The sequence below is a fragment of the Vigna angularis genome, chromosome 4, assembly GCF_016808095.1.
Source record: "Vigna angularis cultivar LongXiaoDou No.4 chromosome 4, ASM1680809v1, whole genome shotgun sequence".
Classification (NCBI taxonomy): domain Eukaryota; kingdom Viridiplantae; phylum Streptophyta; class Magnoliopsida; order Fabales; family Fabaceae; genus Vigna; species Vigna angularis.
The window spans coordinates 33,017,349-33,037,889 of record NC_068973.1 but is presented as its reverse complement, the minus strand read 5'-3'; the positions used below and the strand labels follow the sequence as shown (position 1 = coordinate 33,037,889).

At 34.9% G+C, this 20,541-nt stretch overlaps 1 protein-coding gene across 12 annotated transcripts in view; it reads left to right on the top strand.

Annotated features, from left to right (window-relative positions):
- The window catches only part of LOC108330556 (BEACH domain-containing protein B), a 53,395-nt gene that overhangs the window by 4,590 nt on the left and 28,264 nt on the right, over nt 1-20,541 (top strand). For 9 of the 12 annotated variants that reach the window (XM_052875860.1, XM_052875861.1, XM_052875864.1 and 6 more), the window contains exons 5-23: nt 23-242; nt 607-783; nt 1,575-1,895; nt 4,422-4,644; nt 5,042-5,110; nt 5,444-5,905; nt 6,072-6,387; nt 7,325-7,786; nt 7,885-8,043; nt 8,150-8,299; nt 10,228-10,383; nt 10,571-10,612; nt 10,744-11,088; nt 14,305-14,478; nt 14,614-14,774; nt 14,887-15,211; nt 18,462-18,897; nt 19,002-19,347; nt 19,429-19,617. In XM_052875860.1, the coding sequence (XP_052731820.1) occupies nt 23-242; nt 607-783; nt 1,575-1,895; nt 4,422-4,644; nt 5,042-5,110; nt 5,444-5,905; nt 6,072-6,387; nt 7,325-7,786; nt 7,885-8,043; nt 8,150-8,299; nt 10,228-10,383; nt 10,571-10,612; nt 10,744-11,088; nt 14,305-14,478; nt 14,614-14,774; nt 14,887-15,211; nt 18,462-18,897; nt 19,002-19,347; nt 19,429-19,617 (4,733 nt within the window). Of the gene's footprint in view, nt 1-22; nt 243-606; nt 784-1,574; nt 1,901-4,421; nt 4,645-5,041; nt 5,111-5,443; nt 5,906-6,071; nt 6,388-7,324; nt 7,787-7,884; nt 8,044-8,149; nt 8,300-10,227; nt 10,384-10,570; nt 10,613-10,743; nt 11,089-14,304; nt 14,479-14,613; nt 14,775-14,886; nt 15,212-18,461; nt 18,898-19,001; nt 19,348-19,428; nt 19,618-20,541 lie in introns of those variants that run through there. The other 3 variants (XM_052875865.1, XM_052875866.1, XM_052875869.1) reach the window with 3 other exon arrangements.

Genomic DNA, 20,541 nt, shown 5'->3' with positions numbered 1-20,541 from the left:
TCATATGATCTTAATGTTCTAGGTGGAGAAAAAGAGACTGCTTAATGTTTTCATCAGGCAATTTGTAATGCACTACAAAGATTGGGAACCTGTGAATTCTGGCATATTATTAGAGTCTGCTTCTGTTGAGAGTTTGTCATCTTCTGATGATGTGATTGTTGGCTGCTCGGCTGGGCATCCTGTTGAAGTCATTCGGATATTAACAGAAGAGGTCACACAGTTAATCTCACTAGTTACTGATTGTAAGTTGCCAATCATTGCCATTGACGTCATTATTTTCTTCACTTTCTGCCCTCGTAAGCTTAAGTGGTTTGCACTACTGGGAAGTTTAAATAAGTTTATGGATGTGATCAAATTAAAGTTAGGAACCATTATATGTAAAATAGACGTAAGAAGGGAGTACATATACTTATTGAAATTTCTTATAATGGTATCAAATGTTTTCATTACCTTTTAAATTTTTGTTTGTTGTAGTCACAGACCTTTTCTCTTAATACAAGATGATGTTTAACCTAAGAATCTTAAATGGTATATTTGGTTACTTGTACGAAAACTGTTACTGCTTACATGTTATTTGCAGTAATTCATGCTTTCCTTTCCTTTCAGTGAACACCAGCTTGGGGCACTTATCGACAGATCTTTCTGGGGCTGCTGCTAAATTGTTTATTACTTCTGAAGGATTTTTAATTTTGGATGCGCTGAAAATTATTGCCCATTCATTATACAATTGCAGAGTTTTTGGATACTATGGTGGAATTCGAAAACTTACTGCCTTAATGAAAGGTACAATTAATGCTATATGACTAATAATTTTTTTTTTCTTTTGTTCATGATTTTGATTACTTCTGTGGATGATGTTTGCTGAAAACTGTAAGAAATTTTCACTGATGTTAGTGTAATCTGCATATTGTTTCTTTATAAATTTATAGTATCTTCTTATGTTGCTAAAGGCTTTAGACCTACGTGGTCCACTGTTATAGCTTAACAAATGGTCATCGTTCTTTATTTTTATTTCTGAGTCTCACTTTAAAGGATATACTACTGTGCATTATAAGGAAATATTTTATTAATTACCATCATACAAATTACATTCTCATCTCCTTTATTTGTAATAATCACATTATCTTCAAAAAGGAAATAAAATCTGCTGAAATGAATGTGTTAATTCTAGGGATATTTTTATCCTAATAATCCCCTATTTACAACAATTATGTTTTAATTTGTATACTACTATGTAAAGCATCCAACTACTGCCATGTGTCAGTTCCACATGTAGTTTGTGCTCACTGTGCTTTTTTCCCATTTATCAATATGACATGCTCCTTTTCTCTCCCCTGCCCGTGTGCAAAGCATGGATCTGCTTCTAATTTACTTTTTTTTTATGAACACACTATGAAATCAACCCCTGAATTTTGGTAGGATATAATTTCCAATTCTTGTTTTTCGCTGTTCATAAGCCTATGTTTTGAAAATGTAACTTTGATTCTATCATTAATTGCCTTTTGTTATTCTCGAATATCTGTGTTCTTGCGGAAAGTAATGGAAGTTCCTTTTTTGTGTTCAATTTGTTACAGGGGCTGTGGTCCAACTTAAAACCATAAGTCAAACCCTTTCTGGTGATGCAAATTGTTCCAACTCTGCTGTTGAGAAAATCAAGCTGCTCCAACAAGTTTTAACATATGTTGTGTCAATAATTTATATTTTCATTGATTTAGGTTCAAATGTAGACAAAAAGGATGAGTTATTCTGCAGTCTTTTGGGCTTTATTTCACATACTGAGACTCCAATCATCTCTTCAAATAGTTCAAAGGTTTTGTCTACTGAAGCAAGGTTACATTGGCGGCAGAAAGCAATTGTTTCTGTGATGGAAGCTGGTGGCCTAAATTGGTTAGTAGGTAAGGTAGGCATCTGTTATTATTGTATATTTCGAGGCTATTTGGAATTTGGTGGTTTTAGTTACTAATATTCTAATTTGGCATGAATATGTGCACTAGGTAAATATAGATGCATGGAGGTTACAATTAATTCGGAAAATATATTATTAAAATGCTGCTGGCTAAATAAATTGTTCTTTTGGTTACTATAGTTTCACTAACATACAAATAGGCCCCTATTGTTCTTTGTTTTTCTTTTTGTTGAATAAATTTTCATATGATGGCAAATGATAGATGGAAGTCCTTTGGGGTGTCAACATAGCTGATATGCCAAAGTACATAGTGATACCTAATATGAGTTTCATAAAAAGAAAATAGGCCCCTGTTGTTTCAAATTTTCTCTTTACTTGTGAATATATGCTAAAATTTTAATAGGTGTGTGGGCTGATGACCATCTTTTCTTTTTTAAATAAAAGCTCGTGCTAGGAATCACTATATACTTTGGCATGTCAACTAGGCTGACATTCCAAAGTACATCTATCATTTTCCATGACATGAAAAATATTATTAAAAGAAAAAGAAGAATAACAAAAAAAAAAACATGGGGGCCAAACTAAACCCTTAAGCAAAAAATACAAGACCAAACTTCCTGAGAAGGTAAACTTTCCCAAACATAGGAAGTTGATATCTGTGATGAAAAAAGTCTAAATTGATAACAAGAGGCATAACAATGTACCATTTAAAGTTTTCCATGTTATCCAAGCCTAAATTAGTCAATTTATCAGCACAGTGATTCCCTTCCCTAAAAATATGTGAAATTTTAAACTCTATATTACAAAACTTAAAACATTTTCTCCATTTTCCTCTTGGCATTCAAAGAACCATCCATGGGGATGAAAAAGCTTGGCAAACCGGATCTGAATCACACTCCATCCAAAGTTTAGTAAACCCAGCATTCCAAGCATGCTCTATAGCATAAATAGCTCCCATAAATTCTGCATACATGGAATTATGAATGCATATAAAAGAAGAGATGCTGCCAATATATTCCTCTCTACTTCCTCTAAAAATATCAACACAAACAGCTAACCCTGGACACTGGCCGCTCTATCAATATTAACTTTTATCCAATTTATAACTTGCATAAAGGAAGATGTTTCCAGGCTGAGTATTGATGCAACAAATTTTAGAACCTTAAAATCATATACAGTATTATGCATCATTTTGGTTGAAAAATTACTTGCCAGTCTAACCAAATTTGTAATAGAACGAATTGCTGTGTTTAAATGAAAAGGATTTTGAAATCTCAAGTGATTTCTCATGTGCCAAATCATCCAAACAACAGCAGAAACTGCAGCCATCCTGATGAGTTTAACCAGAGGGCTGTACTTTTGCTTTAAAAAATTGATCAGAAGCATTGGAAAACCCAAATTCAGAACATCTAAAATTTGCTTCAGCCAGGATCAAATTTACAGTGCAGTAGAACACTCAAAAAACAAATGATACAACGATTCATATTCTTTTCTACACAAGGAGCACATTGAACAAAGATGAACACCCATGCACTGCATAGCTGTATCAGTATGCATTCTGTTATGCAGAATTTTCCATAAAACCAAAGACTTTGCTGGTGGAACAGCAGCTGACCAGATGCTGTTACCCCAATCTGAGTGAGAGGAAACTGAAAAAACAATTCTTTGCGGCTTTCTAATGGATATTGAGGGATTTTGGCACATCACTATGATTTGGATTTTGGCGTCTATTTGGTGTAAAACTGTTAGACAATTAAAGGTATATGTGAGGAGGAATAAAAAGAGAGAAAGTTAGAGGCGGGAAGGGAGGATTAGTCTGTTAGAGGAGAGAGGCTAGTTTGTTAGAAGAGAGAGAGTATAAATAAACAAACAAAATAGAGAGAGAGGGTAGGAAATATTTTGTTTTGGTTTAGACTGGACCTCTTGGTCAGTGGAGGAAGGGAGGCTTCCTTGGGGGAGATCTATATTTGTATTTCTCTTTTTACACATTACAGAGTAAATAAAAATACATATACACACAGTTTCTTTCTGCTGTTGAGTGTGTGAGTGAGAAGAGAAGCTACCGTTTGGTTTCCTTGAATAAAGGAACCTAACAAAAACACATGTCTTTTTAATGGGTTTTCAGTAGCTGTTATGTTGTTGGATTAGGGAGCACATTACATTGGTTTTCTGTTCTTTTCTGTTTTTTTTTTTGTTTAGGATGATTGCTTGTCATCCTTTTTCTTTATAATTCATTCTTTTTGTCTTGCCAAATATCTTTTACATTAAACATTAATATAAATTATCTAGGTGACATAAAGATGAAAGGTTGGGCTTCACATTCACGCGAGCCTTAATTTTTCATGACACCTATCTTATCCTTAAATAGCTCAACTGTAACTCCTTTCTTTGTCTATCCCATGATTATTGAATTTCATGGTATATTGAAATTCCATGCTTAATAGATTTTCAGACTTATTTTATGTTTTTTGTTCAATTATCATATATTTTCCATTCACGAAACTTAATTTTTCAGAGCTCTTACGTGTCATTAGAAGATTTAGCCTGAAAGAACTATTGATGGACGATTCACTTCTCTATTTGTGCTTGAAAATTCTTTCATTGGCCTTATCTGCAAATCTTCGGGGCCAGAATCATTTTAGAAGTATTGGAGGGTTGGAAGTGCTGCTGGATGGTCTTGGATTTCCATCAAATTATGCAAAAACTTACCGTAATCTTGTTTTGGCAGATGGATTCAGGTATTGTTGGGGGTATATCTCAAGCTTATTATTCTTTATTTTATTTATTGGAAGATATGGTGGTGTTTCTTTTTACGCTTGCTGTATCTGCATTTTCTGAGGAATCAATGTGTCTTGATGTTTGAGTTTGTGGATAATAATTTAATGCTAGCTTGACGTTGGTGAATCTGCAAACTTCATTCATCACAATCTGAGTTTGCTGTATACAATACACATATTTGGCCTTAACATGTTATCCCGTCAACTTGTTTTAGCTTGTATCAATTTAACATGTAAGATAATGTATTTGGTATTTCTCATATTTCTTTCTCTCCGAGGGGATAATACCGTATTATCTATATGGTTAGTATATACTGTCTTGCATTCTTTGATAAAGTGGTTTGCTTGTCTTTTGCAGGGATGATAAACCATTGCAAAAAATATTTCAACTTCATATTCTTTCTCTGGAGGTTTTGAGGGAGGCAGTGTATCCTTCACAATTTGCTGATGTTATGAATTTTAGAATATTCCTTTTTTTGAACTTCATACCTCAACGCACAGATATATGCTAATAATAAACAAGGAAAAATAAAATTTTTCAGTTCATTGCCTAATGACATTTCTAAACATTTCACGCGTGTCTTCTCTAGAGATATATTTGCTTGCCATTCTTAGGTATATTCCTCCCTGAATTTTTATTATGGCAGATAGAACAGTGCTGTTCTTTGTTCACTTGTTGATTTTCTTTTGACTGATCGCTACTTGAATATCATTAAAATTTAAAGAAAAAGTGGTGCTTGAGACCTTGACATTGGTACAGCTTTGGCAATATGATCAGCTTGCAATTTCTGTGTGAAAATGGTAGGGTGCATAAATTTGCTAATAGTTTTTGTTCACCAGCTTTTCTGCTTCAAGATTTGGGACAGGAGAAGGATTCTACTGTAGAGCATGCTGTTGGTATGCCTGGTCTTGACATTCGAGAAAATGAGAATTATGTGAAATCTGATGCAGCAGTGCTTTCTTCGGGCCTTCCATCCCATGCTTCTTTCTTTGATATTTGGAATGATTATGTTGTTATGTTGAGCAGCGGTCTCTGTTCATTTCTGTTAGCTCCGGAGGGTTCAAAATCTCTTCATGTCCAAGTATCTTCTGGTCGACTTGCATTGCCTGTTTCCTCTGCATATTATGAATTGTCAATCAAATGGGTCATGAGGGTTTTATTTACAATATTTCCTTGCATAAAAACTTGCTCAAGTCACAGTGACTTGCCTAGCTATTTAAGGTGAACTATACCAGTGACTTGCAGTGTTTTTCCTTTTCATAGCCTGAAAAATCTAATATACTATAAAAAAAAGTGCTGTGAAGTATTTCTGTTAATGTATCTCGGCAGTAGTACCTTCATGCATAGAACTAATATTTGATATGTTGATTTTCTTTCAATGTTGCAGGATCTTTGTTTCAGCTCTACAGAACACAGTTCTGAATGCATTTAGAAACCTTCTCTCTTCTTCTCCCATGTCACTTGAAATTTTTCGCCAAGAGGGAATATGGGATCTTATGTTTTCAGAAAATTTCTTTTATTTCGCATCAGGTTCAGATGAATCTGCTGGAAAGATGTTTGGATACAATGAGAAGTCTGAGATATTGTCTGCTTTAAGGAGCACTAGTAATACAGCAGAAGTTAATGGGGTTAATTCTCTACAGATGGAAGTAATTTCATTTGTTGAATTTGCTGCAACATGTAGTGGAAACACACAGAACATGGTTGGTTCTTTTATTTCCCACTTCTTATTTATTCATCTATATGTGTGCGTATATATATACTCAAAATATATGTTTAAATTTGCTTGAATGAATTTATATTCATACTCATAAGCGCATTGAAATTGTATATTTCTAAGTGCTCAACTCTAAGAAAGAGAGAAACACGTGATTCGACCTTGGTGTGTAAAGCTTTCTCTCATCAAGAGGTTGTACAGTGGTCTATTAGAGGCTGTTGGAGGAAATTCTTTAAGTTTTGTGATGGTATTAATTTTAAGGTGTCACATTTTTCCGGAAGGAAATCATTGTGCTGACAAGTTGATAAGTTTAGGCCTGTCTTCTAGAGAAGTGTTTAAGTGGTAGAAAGTTAAGCCAACTTTTATAAGTTTGGACTTTTATCATAATAGGATTCTTTTTCCTATGTATAAGGCTTCTTAGATTGTGTATAGCTTTATATAGCTGGCCTGTTTTTTGTTCATGGGTTTTGGTTGGGTCCCTCCATGAGTTCTTTGTATCTTTCTTTTTGTTTTTAATGATATTTTCATGTGATAACAAATGATAGATGTTCCTTGGAATGTCAGCCTAGCTGAGATGCCAATGATCATAGTGATTCCTAGCATGAGTTTTAATTAAAAATAACCATATGTTTCTGAGATAGCACATTTGTACGGAGAAAAAGAAATCAATACAATAAATAAAGGAGATACAATACGGGTATAAATGAAAATGTTCTTAATAATAAGTCTATAGTCTAAATATTTTTTATTATATAAGATCAGGTCCATATTTCTATAATTGTAATATTGCCTCTCAAGCTGCAGCATATGAATCAAATGTATCAAGCTTTCATGGATGTATACTTTTTAGATTCTTGTGATTGTATGATTGAATTCAATGATTTGATTATTCTCCAAGTATTTATTTGTAGTTTCTGTTGCAGAGGGAATTGTCTTCTTTGCTGGATGCACTTGAGCATTGTGCTTGTAATCCTGAAATTGCATGTGATCTTGTGAGGAGTTTGGTTCACATCTTGCAGCTTTCCCCCGAGAGAACAATTGCTTCCTTTAAGGCCTTGAGTGCAGTTTCTCGTGTTCTACAAGTTGCCTGTGTTCAAGCACATGAGTATAGAAGTCCAGGAAGCATGGATCCCTCCAATGAGAAAAGTGCCACAGATGCATCAGTATCGTTGCAAGATCAATGTAAAAGCAATTTACATGTGACTATACAAAGTTGCTTTAATTGCATGAAAGTGTGCATGGAGTTCTTTGCCAAGTTTCTAGCAGCAGCTAAAGATGCCAAGCTGATACTACATAGTTTTACATGCATTGATTGCCTATTTGATTTATTTTGGGTGGAAGGTTTGAGAGATGATGTGCTTGGACATATACTCAATCTCATGAAGGTATACTTTACGTGCTATTTGCTTGAATTTGCCTTTCTGAGTCATAATTGTTGTTGAGTTTTGTTTTTCCACTGTTAACATGGCTAATCTCTTTTCAGATCATGCCATTTTCTGAGGAAGATAAAAAAGCAAAGTTGCAGTTATGCTCTAAGTATTTAGAAATGTTTACTCAATTAAAAGAACGGGAGAGTAGTTTTGTTGATCTATCTATTGATTTGTTGGTAGGAATGAGAGATACGCTCCAGACTAACCAAGCAGTATGTGTCGGACATTGATTTATTTCTTTACTTTATTTACTTCAATGTCTTCAAATGCATTTTCATATTTAACTGAAGGGTTGCTTTTGATGCTTTACTGCTTCAGTACTATCAGACTCTATTTCGGGATGGGGAATGCTTTTTGCATGTTGTATCTTTATTGAACAGCAACCTTGATGGGGCAAATGGGGAGAAATTGGTTTTGAATGTACTCCAAACACTTACTTGTTTGCTTGCAAGTAATGATGCCTCGAAGGTAACTTCATTGTTTTCCGCTATGTTTCATCCCTAGTTCTGTAATACTATGATTTGTTGTTACTATTTTTATTTTTTGTTTTTGTTTTGATTTGGTTAAGAACATTTGGGAATTAGATTTTACTCCAAGTTGTTTTTTTTGTTGCCCTTTAGCTGTTTTTGGATTCGTTGCAAACCAGTTTTGTAAACAATATAAGTTGTTGGAGTAAGCACATGAATAACATTATCTCACATCTTACTGAAGAGCTCTACAGGCTTAGGGCAAGCGCAATATGCTGGCCTATTTTTATGTTATACTCCAGATCTCATGAAGAATATAAGGTTGACAAGGATCATACTCTTAACTACTTTGTCAAAGGATCTTTGGAACTGTGGTTTTAATAATTTTCCCAAAGCTGTAAAGGAATATCAATATGTTTATTAGATCTCTTAAAAGGATTAATCCTTGCTGGTTTACTCTTAATACATTGTTCTTTTATTAAACAACTTGTCAAATTGAAGAACAAAAGGTTTGGAAACTTCAACTCCAAAATGGTTGTCACTTTCTTCTTTACGCACAAAGATGATTCAGAGCAAATTTTTTCTACGGATTCAAAGGGTTTCACTTGAGTGGGAGGCGATAAAGACACTACAAATTTAGAAATAAACAAGAAAATAAGCTTAACATTGGAGATGTTATACCACAAGTTAAGTATCTATATAGGCAATTGTGGTAATGGTCTTTCTGAATGTGCTTGAGTGTTTTTTACATCCAACTGAATGGACTTATTTATATTTAAGGGTATTAGAAAGATATATAAAAGCCAAAGCACATTACAAGATAACAATTAAGATTCATTGCTTCCTAAGATACGTTGAACTGAGCTACACAAAATATGTAGGCTACCTGGAAAAGTATCAATGATCTTAAACCTAGTTCAATTCTAAAAACCTGACTTATGAGGTTTGCATCCATTCATATGCATTCATGTGGTCTATTTTAACAATATTTGTAAGTGACATGGGAACTTTATGCACTCCTCATGTCGAAGATTGAACATCTTGAGCATAAGACTACATATTTGTGAGTAGTTTGATATTTGTTAGATAACAACTGGTACAATAGTTCAACAACTGGAAGGGAGTGACTCAGGACTGTCTTGTTTTAAATTTATTGAGCCTTTACTGTCTGGTTTGTTCAGCATCCTTGAGATGTTTGTATTCAAATGTGTTTTATCACCTGGCATCTGAACTTAATGGAGATGTAACTGCATCTTGTTATGTAGGTTACTAGACTGACTGCCAGTACTGTAGACTTGAAACTGTTTTTATTTGGTTGAATTATCTAATTAGTGAGGAAGGCAACAAAGAGGAAGACAGTAGGATGGAAATAACAAATATCCACCATTTGTTTGAGAGGAGCAATAGGAAGGAAGTTTTTTTCCATGGGTTCCATTTACAATTTTTTTTATTAGTGCAGAAAGCTTTTTAATGTAATTGTTTTTTTTTTTTATTTCTACCGTCTTTGCTTCATCCAAACAAGTTGAAAGAAATCTATCCATTTTTTTGTTTATCTATCCAAACAATGCTATTTTCATTCTTCTTATTTCTTACTCTCTTGTTGTTTTTCTCTTTGTTTCATTTTAATCCAAATAGTGCAAAGAGGTTCACTGATCCTTGTACCTACCATATCTCATGGCAAATTATGTTAGCTAGGAGAAATTGGTGGTTGCTAATTCCAGTGAAAAACAATACACATTAGGTCTTGCACGAGCCTAAATCTTTAGTTTTTGTATTGTGGTTATAAAATTTAAGTATAGGCTGATTGCCTTTTGAGGTGTCATCCTTTTTGGTTTGCATCTATATTGGATTTGTATGTTTTATTGAAGCTGCGAGCATTGTACCATTGCATTCCAATTTAAAAGCTTCTTGTATTATCATCCCTTGCAGGCGGCATTTAGAGCTCTGGCTGGAAAGGGCTACCAGACTCTGCAGAGTTTGCTATTGGATTTTTGCCAGTCGCATTCAAGTGAAAGCCTTTTAGATGCTTTGCTTGATATGCTTGTTGATGGAAAATTTGATGACAAAATGAGTCCTATGATAAAGGTGATGTACCGGTACATAGGTCTTGCTTCCATAAATTATTTGATCCGTCTGCACTGTTTCATTTTCTATTTGAAAAAACTATTGCAAGTGGTGTTTGCCGGATGCTATATTATTTAGTATTGTGAACTCTTCATTTCATAAATCTTGTTTTTGTGTTCTTATTTTTCTGCTTTCCTTTTGATTTCAGAACGAAGATGTAATAATATTATATCTGATTGTACTGCAAAAGGTTTGCAATTCCTTTGCCTATGTTTTTTTCTAATAAATTATTTTCTTCAATAGTTATTTTAGTAGTTGTTAAAGTTTGTTTTAAGAAAATAATGCCATCTGTTTTTTTGCTTGTTATTTGTGATTGGGCAGAGCAGTGAGTCTTTGAAGCATCATGGACTGGAGATGTTTCAGCAACTGTTAAAAGATTCCATTTCTAACAGAGCTTCTTGTGTCAGAGCAGGAATGCTTGATTTTCTTCTTAATTGGTTTTCTCAAGAAGATAATGACAGTGTGATCTTTCAGATTTCACAGTTAATTCAAGCCATTGGTGGGCACAGCATATCAGGGAAGGACATCCGTAAAATCTTTGCTTTACTCCGAAGTGAGAAAGTTGGGAAGAGGAGGCTGTACTGCTCTGTTTTGTTAACAAGTCTCTTGGCAATGCTACATGAAAAGGGGCCAACTGCATTTTTTGATCTTGATGGAATTGATTCTGTAAGTTCTGAAGCCATTATAGATGTATCTCTAGGTCTCCTAATTCTTCTTTAGTTATTTTTGAAGTACTTGGCTCCAAGTAGACTTTTTCTTCTGTTAGAATGAATAATCTCAGAATTTATTGTAAAGGTACTGTGTGCTTTGTGCTGCACCTAGTTCCTAGATATAGCTTTTTAGATTCTCTTCTCTTCCCTCTCATACATTGTATTTGATGTATCTAAAGTTTTTATAAATGAGATCCTAGGATCTGGAAATTCACTCTCTAAAATTCATTCTAATTCCTTTGTATTATTCTAATGTTGATATTTGAGTGCGTTGGTCCCGCTTTGCCTCTCTGTCCAACAAAGGAGTTGCCTATTGGTCATTTTTCACATTCTTCATCATTAGAGTTTGGTCCACCGACACTTGGGTCTAGTGTATCGCGAAGAGCGTGACCCAACCCCAATGGTCGCACATCCAAAATTCGACCGGTGTGTCATCACTCGCCGACCAACTGCGACATTGCCTTGTGTGCATGTGTCCTATGCGTCACCTTCCAGTGGTTGGAATTTTCACGGACCACCTTGGTATGACTAGTTGGAGCATTCCGAGCCTGTTTCTACCCTCTGATCTTCGTTCGGGGAGCATTTGGTGAGTCTCCTAGTGTTGAACACAATTTCTCTCACTTGAAACTCTAGGTTTCTCTCTCTAAAAGCTTCCCTAGGTTGTCTTCGGCTCTTCTGTGTTGCACCATTGGACTATGTCCTTTCCTTGTTCAACATGCCTTTAGGGACTATTTCCTCTTTCTTTGGAACTCCTTCCATAACTTCTCAAAAATTAATTGGAGAAAACTACCTTTCTTGGTTTGCTTTAGTTGAAATTTGGTTTGTTGGTCAAGGTTTCCATGATTAGTTAGAAGATGGGAGTCCAGTTCCACAACATCAAATTTAACATAGAAGAACATGCTATGGGTCAGATGATTAGAGGACATGAATATAGAGTCCTATACTACCTTGGTACTAGCTCATCTGTATCTTTTGTTCCATATGCATATCCTAAATGGTTGCTTGAACACTTAGGACAATCCTCATCATACAAATTTAAAGATGGTTCTTGAACTTAGTAGTCTCCAAACTTTGGAATGTGAACCATGCTATTTGGGAAAACATGTCATGTTCCTTGACCTATACATTCTGAATCTAGGTGTGACTCTACTTTTTCATCATCCATTATGACATTTGGGGGCCAAACCTTGTGTCATCTTTTGGTTTTAGATATTTTATTATTTCATTGATGAATTAAGTTGGATTTTTCTAATGAAAATATTTTTTGTGAACTTGTCTATTTTTATGTCTTTCCTTGATGAAACCAAAAATCAGTTTGGAAAAGTAAACAAAATATTACTAACTGATAATTCCAAAGAGTATTTTTCTTTTAATCTATCTATACTCATAAGGTCATGTTGGAAGTCTCACATCGACTAGAGATAAGACCAATTTATAGTATATAAGTATGTGCAAACCTCATCTTACAAGCCGGTTTTGTAGGGTTGAGTTAGGCTTAAAGTCCACTTCTTAAGATGGTATCAGAGCCAGGTTAGAGCCTATTTTAGCGAGATTTGTGTGGATAATTGTTCCACTTGCTATCGGGTCACTATTGGACCACCCATTAATGTCTAGTTTCACGCTCGAGATGTACATACCTCGGCGTGAGGGGAGTGTGTTGGAAGTCTCACATCGACTAAAGGTAAGACCAATTTGTAATATATAAGTGGGTGCAAATCTCATCTTACAAGCCAGTTTTGTGGGGTTGAGTTAGGCTTAAAGTCGACTTCTTAACAAGTCACACAACATTTTGCATCAATATACTTGCTTTCATACACCTTAGGAAAATGGAGAATAGACATATGGTTGAAATTAGTTGTACCTTATTGCTTGGTGCAAATATGTCTGTTCATTATTTTGGGGGTAATGTTATCCTAACAAAATGCCTTGTTTTTCACTTGAAAAAACTGTTCTATTTCCAAAAGAATCCCTACATATTGAAGAGTATCAACAACAAACCTATAAAAAGTTGGGTGAAAGGAAGAAAATCTAGCTGTTGTATTTATGAGTAGTCTCATCAGGGTTTTTCTTAACACGAAACACCCACATGCAACCAATAGCATGGTGATTAGGAGGAAGCAGAGCTAAAGACATTCATCTTGCATAGCAGAAAACCACTTTGTATCGTGTAAGGCAGTTTTGACACTCTTTGGTTCCACATTTACAATAGGAAGAGGTATTAATTCTTGGTTGAACAATACCAGACTTGGAGTAAGTCTGCATAGGGTGAGTATTAGGAGGAGAATGAGGAACAATGTGCTTTTGGTTAGAAATAGGTGAGGTAAGAGATTGAGCAGTTAAAGAATGGAATGTAGTGACCTGTAGTGATCTAGTGGAAGAGATGGAAGACAATGGTAGGTTTGAGACAGAGAATAGGTGCTAATACTAGGTGATTATTAGTTTGTGGTGTGATTATTAGGTGAAGATGAGGAGGAAAAGTAAAGATGAGGTGTGATAATTGAATAGAAAAGTTGTTTTGTGCTATACCTATGTACCTAAGACTCTAGATGTGACATTTCTTATTGTTTACTCTTCCTTCTCATTTATTGAATATGAACTACCTATGTTATTATAAATATTAGAACCTAAGATAGGGAAATTAGTGAAGGAACGATGTAATCCATCAAATCTAACAAAGATCACTTCTTAGAAGCCTCTTTAGCTTAATCAATGAATTCCTCATGGAGTATGGATACTGGTGAACGGCTGTTATATGTGATGATTGAGTTATGGCGATTCTATTATCTTCAATAGGAGCTATGACAAATGGTATCAGAATCTATGCCATATCTTACTAAGCTGCGGTCAATTATTTCTTGTCAATCTTGATATATGAAGGATAAAATCATTTTGGCATAATACGGACTGTGTATGAATATTTTTACAAATACTTAAAGACAGTTATTGGGAGGCTCTACTTTAATGAGCTTTTGGTTAATTACAAATACACTCAGGTGTATGGGCTACAATCTTTATGTTAATTAATGGATGCTGTATGATGCTTGTAAAAGTAATTTTTGTTTCATTCGCTGCTTATAGTTCTTTGTTGAACCATGTTTTCGTTGCCAAATGTAATACTACTGCTTCATTATTTTATGCCTTCTATTATCTCATTCCTTTCAAATTCTTGCAGGGTATCATTCTGAAAACTCCACTACAGTGGCCTCTGAATAAGGGTTTTTCTTTTTCCTGTTGGCTCCGGATTGAGAATTTCCCTAGAAATGGAGCAATGGGTCTTTTCAGTTTTCTTACTGAAAATGGGAGAGGATCCTTGGCCGTGCTCGCAAAGGAGAAGCTTACTTATGAGGTTGGAAATAGATATGAAAAATTAGTTCTTTTGTCAAGCTGTGTATTGTTCTTTGACACTTTTTTGTTGCTTTACTTAGCCTTAGGTTAAGTGAATTAATAATATTTGCTGGCTTAATTTGGCTGGCCCTTGCAGTCAATAAATCTGAAGAGACAGCGAGTGGACCTACGTGTTAATTTAGTCAGGAAGAGATGGCATTTTCTTTGCTTAACTCATAGCATAGGAAGAGCCTTTTCTGCAGGTAGCTTGGTGAGATGTTACTTGGATGGGGAGCTTGTCTCATCTGAAAAATGCAGGTTCGAACCATGCTAATTAGTAGTTTTCTATTTAAATGATTTTATTTTCGTGATTAATTGCTAAATTTCTTTTGTGATACTCTGATATGATTTTTATGCTTTGTTTATTCAGGTATGCAAAGGTCAGTGAATCATTAACAAGTTGCATGATTGGTGCTAAAATCAAGATGCCTCACTATGAAGACAGTGTGCTCACATTTGAATCAATTGGAGATTCGTGCCCTTTTTTTGGCCAAATTGGCCCTGTTTATTTATTTAATGATGCCATTTCTGCTGAACAAGTACAGAGTATCTACTCTCTTGGACCAAGTTATATGTATTCATTCCTTGATAATGAAGCTTTGCCTCTCCCGGTTTCGGGAGATAAAGTACCAAGCGGGATTCTTGATGCCAAAGATGGTCTGGTATCAAGAATTATCTTTGGACTCAATGCTCAGGTCAATGATTTTTAATCTTCTATACGACTGTACATGCCATGCTTATTTAATATTTATTTCTCGTTTTGAGTGTAGTTTTACTCCTTTTACTTTCTTGTACTGTTCCAGAACAGTTAGAATATTTCTTTTTCTTGTCTCAAACTGTCGGTTAGTCAGTCGGGTATTAGTTAGTTACTTAGATTTATGGACATGAATGCATGCACCTATTGTGTTTTGGTTTAATTCTTTTTTATTAAACAAAATTTCTTATATTTTTTTTCATATCTCTTCTCTCAAACTTCAGTATGGTATCAGAGTTAGTTCAATCCTCTTTTCCTTTTGTTCGCAATCCCAAATTCCCAGGCCTAATCCTCTGCTTTGATCATGGATGGTGAACCAGTAACTTCTATTCCTCCTTCAAAATCCCCTTTGGAAGCACTACAATTGTCACCTACACTTTAAAATCAAGTCCCTGAACTTGATTGTAGCCTTTAGCAACCAAACTTGCTTTGTACTTGTTAACACTACCAACGAGATTCTCTTTGATGTGAAACGCTCATTTATAGGCAACAACTTTTCTGTTAGGAGGCAAAGAACATCTTTGGAAGTATATATGTGACCAAATTTGGACTGGCACAAGTAAACCTTGTGAGAATTGGAATACCCGAGAAATACATTCTCGAGAGCTAAAGTCAAGTTTATGGTTGTTATATGGTAGGACGAAAGGAAAACAAGCACAACCAAATGGACTGTAATACAAGACACTGTAGGGAACCCGAAATTGCAATGAAGCAGTGGGTAACCTATTAATCAAGTAGGCAACAATTTGGAAAGCAAAATCCCAAAATTTTAAGGGAAGAGAGGCATAATGTAATAAGGTCAGACCTAATTCAGTGATATGTCTGTGATTTTGTTCCACAACACCTTTTTGATGATGAGTGTGAGGAGAAATTATGCGGTGTGTGATACCATTAGTTGCAAGAAAGGATTTGCAAGACCTAAATTCACCGCCCCAATCAGTTTGAAGACTTTTAGTTTTGGTATTAAACTAATGTTCTACTATAGATTTTTAATCTTGTCACTCTTAACTATTTTCTAGGATTGAGGTTAATAATTATTTTGATGGCTTTATTATATTGACTTGATATATAATTGGGATATTTTTGTTAAAACTAACAAGGAAGTTTTTTATGCTTCCTAGTGTTGGCATATGCAAATTATCATACACTACATCTTAAGCATGTTTTGATGCTTCTTGGAAGCCTTGTCTCTACTGCTTCTTTAACAGCTGCCACCACCACTGCCGTTGTTTGCCATCGTCGTTAAGATTATTAGTAGGCTAGAAAGGTGTGCGTCACTTCCGCATTAACAATACCGACATGTGCATCATCAACAAAGTTGACACACTGTCTCGTGTCATTGTTGGTATTGATGTGTGCTGCCCACACATTGCCTTGAAAGTGCACCTGTTGCCACTAATACGGTCGTAGGGACCTCCTAAGCCCATTCCATGGGGTGATGACATCTCAGTTGACTCCGGATTGAGTATATTTGAATGTTTTGTACCTTTGTCAAACATGTTATCTACGTTATGAATGAAAGTGATAATTACTGAATCTTAACTAGGTCTTGTTTTTATGTTCTTCTATGCATTGGTTGTTATGAAAGCATACAAAGAGGAACTTGATGGTTTGGGAACAATTATTGTGTCAATGACTAAGAATACTGATAGGCAAGGGAAAAAGGAGGGGCTCTAGAAAGTATACCATAGGAAGAAAAATAAAACAGAAGTAGTTAATTGGTTAACAGTTAGATGTTATCTGATATGTGATGAACACTTTTTGTAAAAGTCTATATATTGTCATGTTAAGGAGAGTTAGGGGAGTCTTTTTGAATTGATGTTTGTGTCAAGGAGAACCCTGAGAGAAAGGAAAGCAATTTTCCTTTGGAAGCTTTGGCTTTTACTGTGTGTAAAATGAATAATAGAGTGCAAGACTCTTTTCTTCTTTTTTTGTCTTGTTCTATCATCATTGTTTCTAGGTTCCTAACAAGTACATTGAATAGTATTGGAGATGCTATATTGAGTAGAGATATGATTTAATCATAACATATAAGTGGGTTTAAACCTCATCTTACATGTTAGTTTTATCTAGTTGAGTTAGGTTTAAAGTCCCCTTTCTAAGATGGTATGAATTCATGTTGGTGTAGGACTTGCATATAGGAGATGTATTCACTCCATGGCTTCCTTAGGGCAAATTCTAGGATGTTGTAGCCAAATTGGGAATTATTGTTATTCATTACTAACTTGGAGGAGATTGTTGTAAATAGCAAATTATTAGGATTAAAATATTCTTAATATCTCCATAGTAATTAGGAAAAAATATCTTTAGAATCTTTCTATTAAGTTTCTTATTTTTTTCTTTTCTTATTTTAAAGATGTGATTATTACAAATAGAATAGTTTTCCATTTTCTTACATAAGTATTATCTTAGAGGAGCTCTTAAATTGGTTTTCATCTGCAATGTGCTCCTTACAACACATCTTTTACTATTCATGCGGACTGATGTAGATTGGGCAATAGATTTGGATGATAGGAGATCTACTTCAGGTGCTTAAATATATTCTGGACTTAATTTGGTTTCTTGATGGTTTAAATAGAGAATTGTTGTTGGTAGATCTAGCACTGAAGCAATATGTAGAAATGTGACGCATATTGCTCTTGAAGTTGCTTGGATTCAAGTATATGATCAGAACAAGTTTGTCACACCACTCCTGATGTGCTTGAGCCCTGCTGCTCTTGCACACATTCCTGTTCTTCACTCCAGAACCAAACATATGGAATTGGAACTTTTTTTTGTTAGAGAAAAGGTTGTTAACAAGCTTATTAATTTTTTTCATGTACCTGGTATTGATCAATGTGGTGACATTCTTATAGAAGGTCTTTCTCCTTCTAGGTTCTGCACTTTGTGTTTCAAGCTTAAAGTGGTGGATTCAAGGCCTGCTGCTCACCCCTTGTGAGCTTGCGGGCTATTGGAGTATAATTGTACTCCTTATTTCTTTACATTTTTGTAAGTTACTTGGATTTTGACATATAAATACATGTACCTATCATATTGTAAGTTGGTTGAATTCCTTTACGCTCTAAACTGATTTGCTTTTATTTATCTCTCTTTTCTCTCTCTTAAACTTTAGTAATGCTCATAAAAAGGAAAATTTTGAGCCATATTTCATCAATGCCAATACTCAAATATGTTTCTCAATTTTTTTTCAGGCAAGTGTTGGAAGAATGCTGTTTAACGTTTCACCAATAACAAGTCATCATCAATTAGATAAGAATTCTTTTGAAGCAGCTGTAATTGGTGGTACACAGCTATGCTCAAGACGCTTACTACAACAGATAATATACTGTGTTGGTGGTGTATCTGTGCTTTTCCCTCTTATTGCTCAGTGTTCTAAATTTGAAAAAGAAGATGGAGAATCTGCAAATGGTGTACCACTAACACAGACCATGAGGGAGTGGGTGACAACTGAAGTTATTGAGCTTATTGCATCTCTTTTAGACGATAATTTAGCAAATCAACAACAAATGCATATTGTGTCTGGATTTTCTGTGCTGGGATTCTTGTTACAATCAGTTCCTCCGCAACAACTAAATTTGGAAACTCTTTCTGCGTTGAGGCATCTTTTTAATGTTGTTTCCAATTCTGGTGCGTAATTTGTTCCCATGTGTTCTGCATCTAATTTTCGTTTGGTGATATATTTATTTTGCCTCAAAAATTGTTTTTTTCTTTTCCTTTTAAATGTTTCTCAGGACTGGCGGAGCTGCTTGTGAAAGAGGCCATATCTAACATATTTCTTAATCCTCATATTTGGGTTTGCACTATTTACAAGGTCCAACGTGAACTGTACATGTTTCTGATCCAGCAATTTGACAATGATCCTCGTTTACTGAAGAGTCTATGCCGGCTTCCGCGTGTCCTTGATATAATTCATCAATTCTATTGTGATAATGTAAAGTATGAATCATTCGCTGGAAGTAACCCTCTTCAACTTTCTGTTTCTGAACAAGTTACCAAGGAAAGACGAGGAATCCCTAGCAAAGAAGAAATGCACAAGATCCGTCTTCTTTTGTTAAGTCTTGGTGAAATGAGTCTCAGGTACGGTTTCATCTTTTGTCCTTTCAACTGGCATTCACTGTAATCTGTTCAATTTTCATTTCAAATTTTTGGGATATGCAGACAGAACATTGCTGCTGGAGACATAAAAGCTCTCATAGCATTTTTTGAGAAAAGTCAGGATATGTCCTGTATTGAAGATGTCTTGCACATGATTATTCGTGCTGTTTCCCAGATATCATTACTGTCTTCTTTCCTTGAACAAGTTAATATAATTGGTGGTTGTCAGATTTTTGTCAATCTTCTCCAGTGGTATGTCACCCTTGTCATTCTCTGCATGATTTTTTCTTGCTGTTAAGTAGCAGTTATAGTGGCACTATAGCATTGTTGATTTGGAGGAATTTGTTATGCATACTGTGAATCCGGAGGCAGTTACTACTGTGGTCCCATACATAATGGAATACGGAATTGTTTTAGTTTTGTTTCTTCAATTGAACTGTCTTAGTTTTGTTTTTCAAATGAACAGAACTATAAGCACTCTCTTAGTCCCACACCCACTCGCTAAATTGGTTACCATTTTGCTTCATAAGAAATTCCCCTACTCCTCGTTCTGTTTCCATTCATGGTATTCTTTTAATCATCTTGTTGAAAAGGGAAGCTTATGGAAGCATTTGGAGCTAACTACTTACAACACAAAAGGATAGCTAACCACCTATGAAAGGTTAGATGAGATAGTTGTTAGCGATAACTAACAACTTTGACTATGCATTACAATCATGGTAGTTGAATCGAGATACAAACTATGTAATGGAGAGCTTAAATTTTGAATCATGAATTGTTTCATACCGTGAATCATAAGATTCATAAACATTAAAAAATTCAATGTATTATTATATATATATAAGATATATAAATATGCAAAGATACAATTAATAACGAAACAACTTCATACTCAAATAGTGGTTGAATCTATGTGTTGTTAAGAAAAAGACTTTAAACCTAACTCAATCCTACAAATCTGGGTTCTAAGGTGAGATTTGCACTCACTTATATACTGTAAATTGACTTTATCTCTAGTCGATGTAAGACTTCTATTAGAAAGTAGTTTTAAGCCTAACTCAATCCCACAAAACCGGCTTGTAAGGTGAGGTTTGCACCCGACTTGTATATTATAATTTGACCTTATCTCTAGTCGATGTGGGACTTCCAACACACCCCCTTCACTCCGAGGTATAA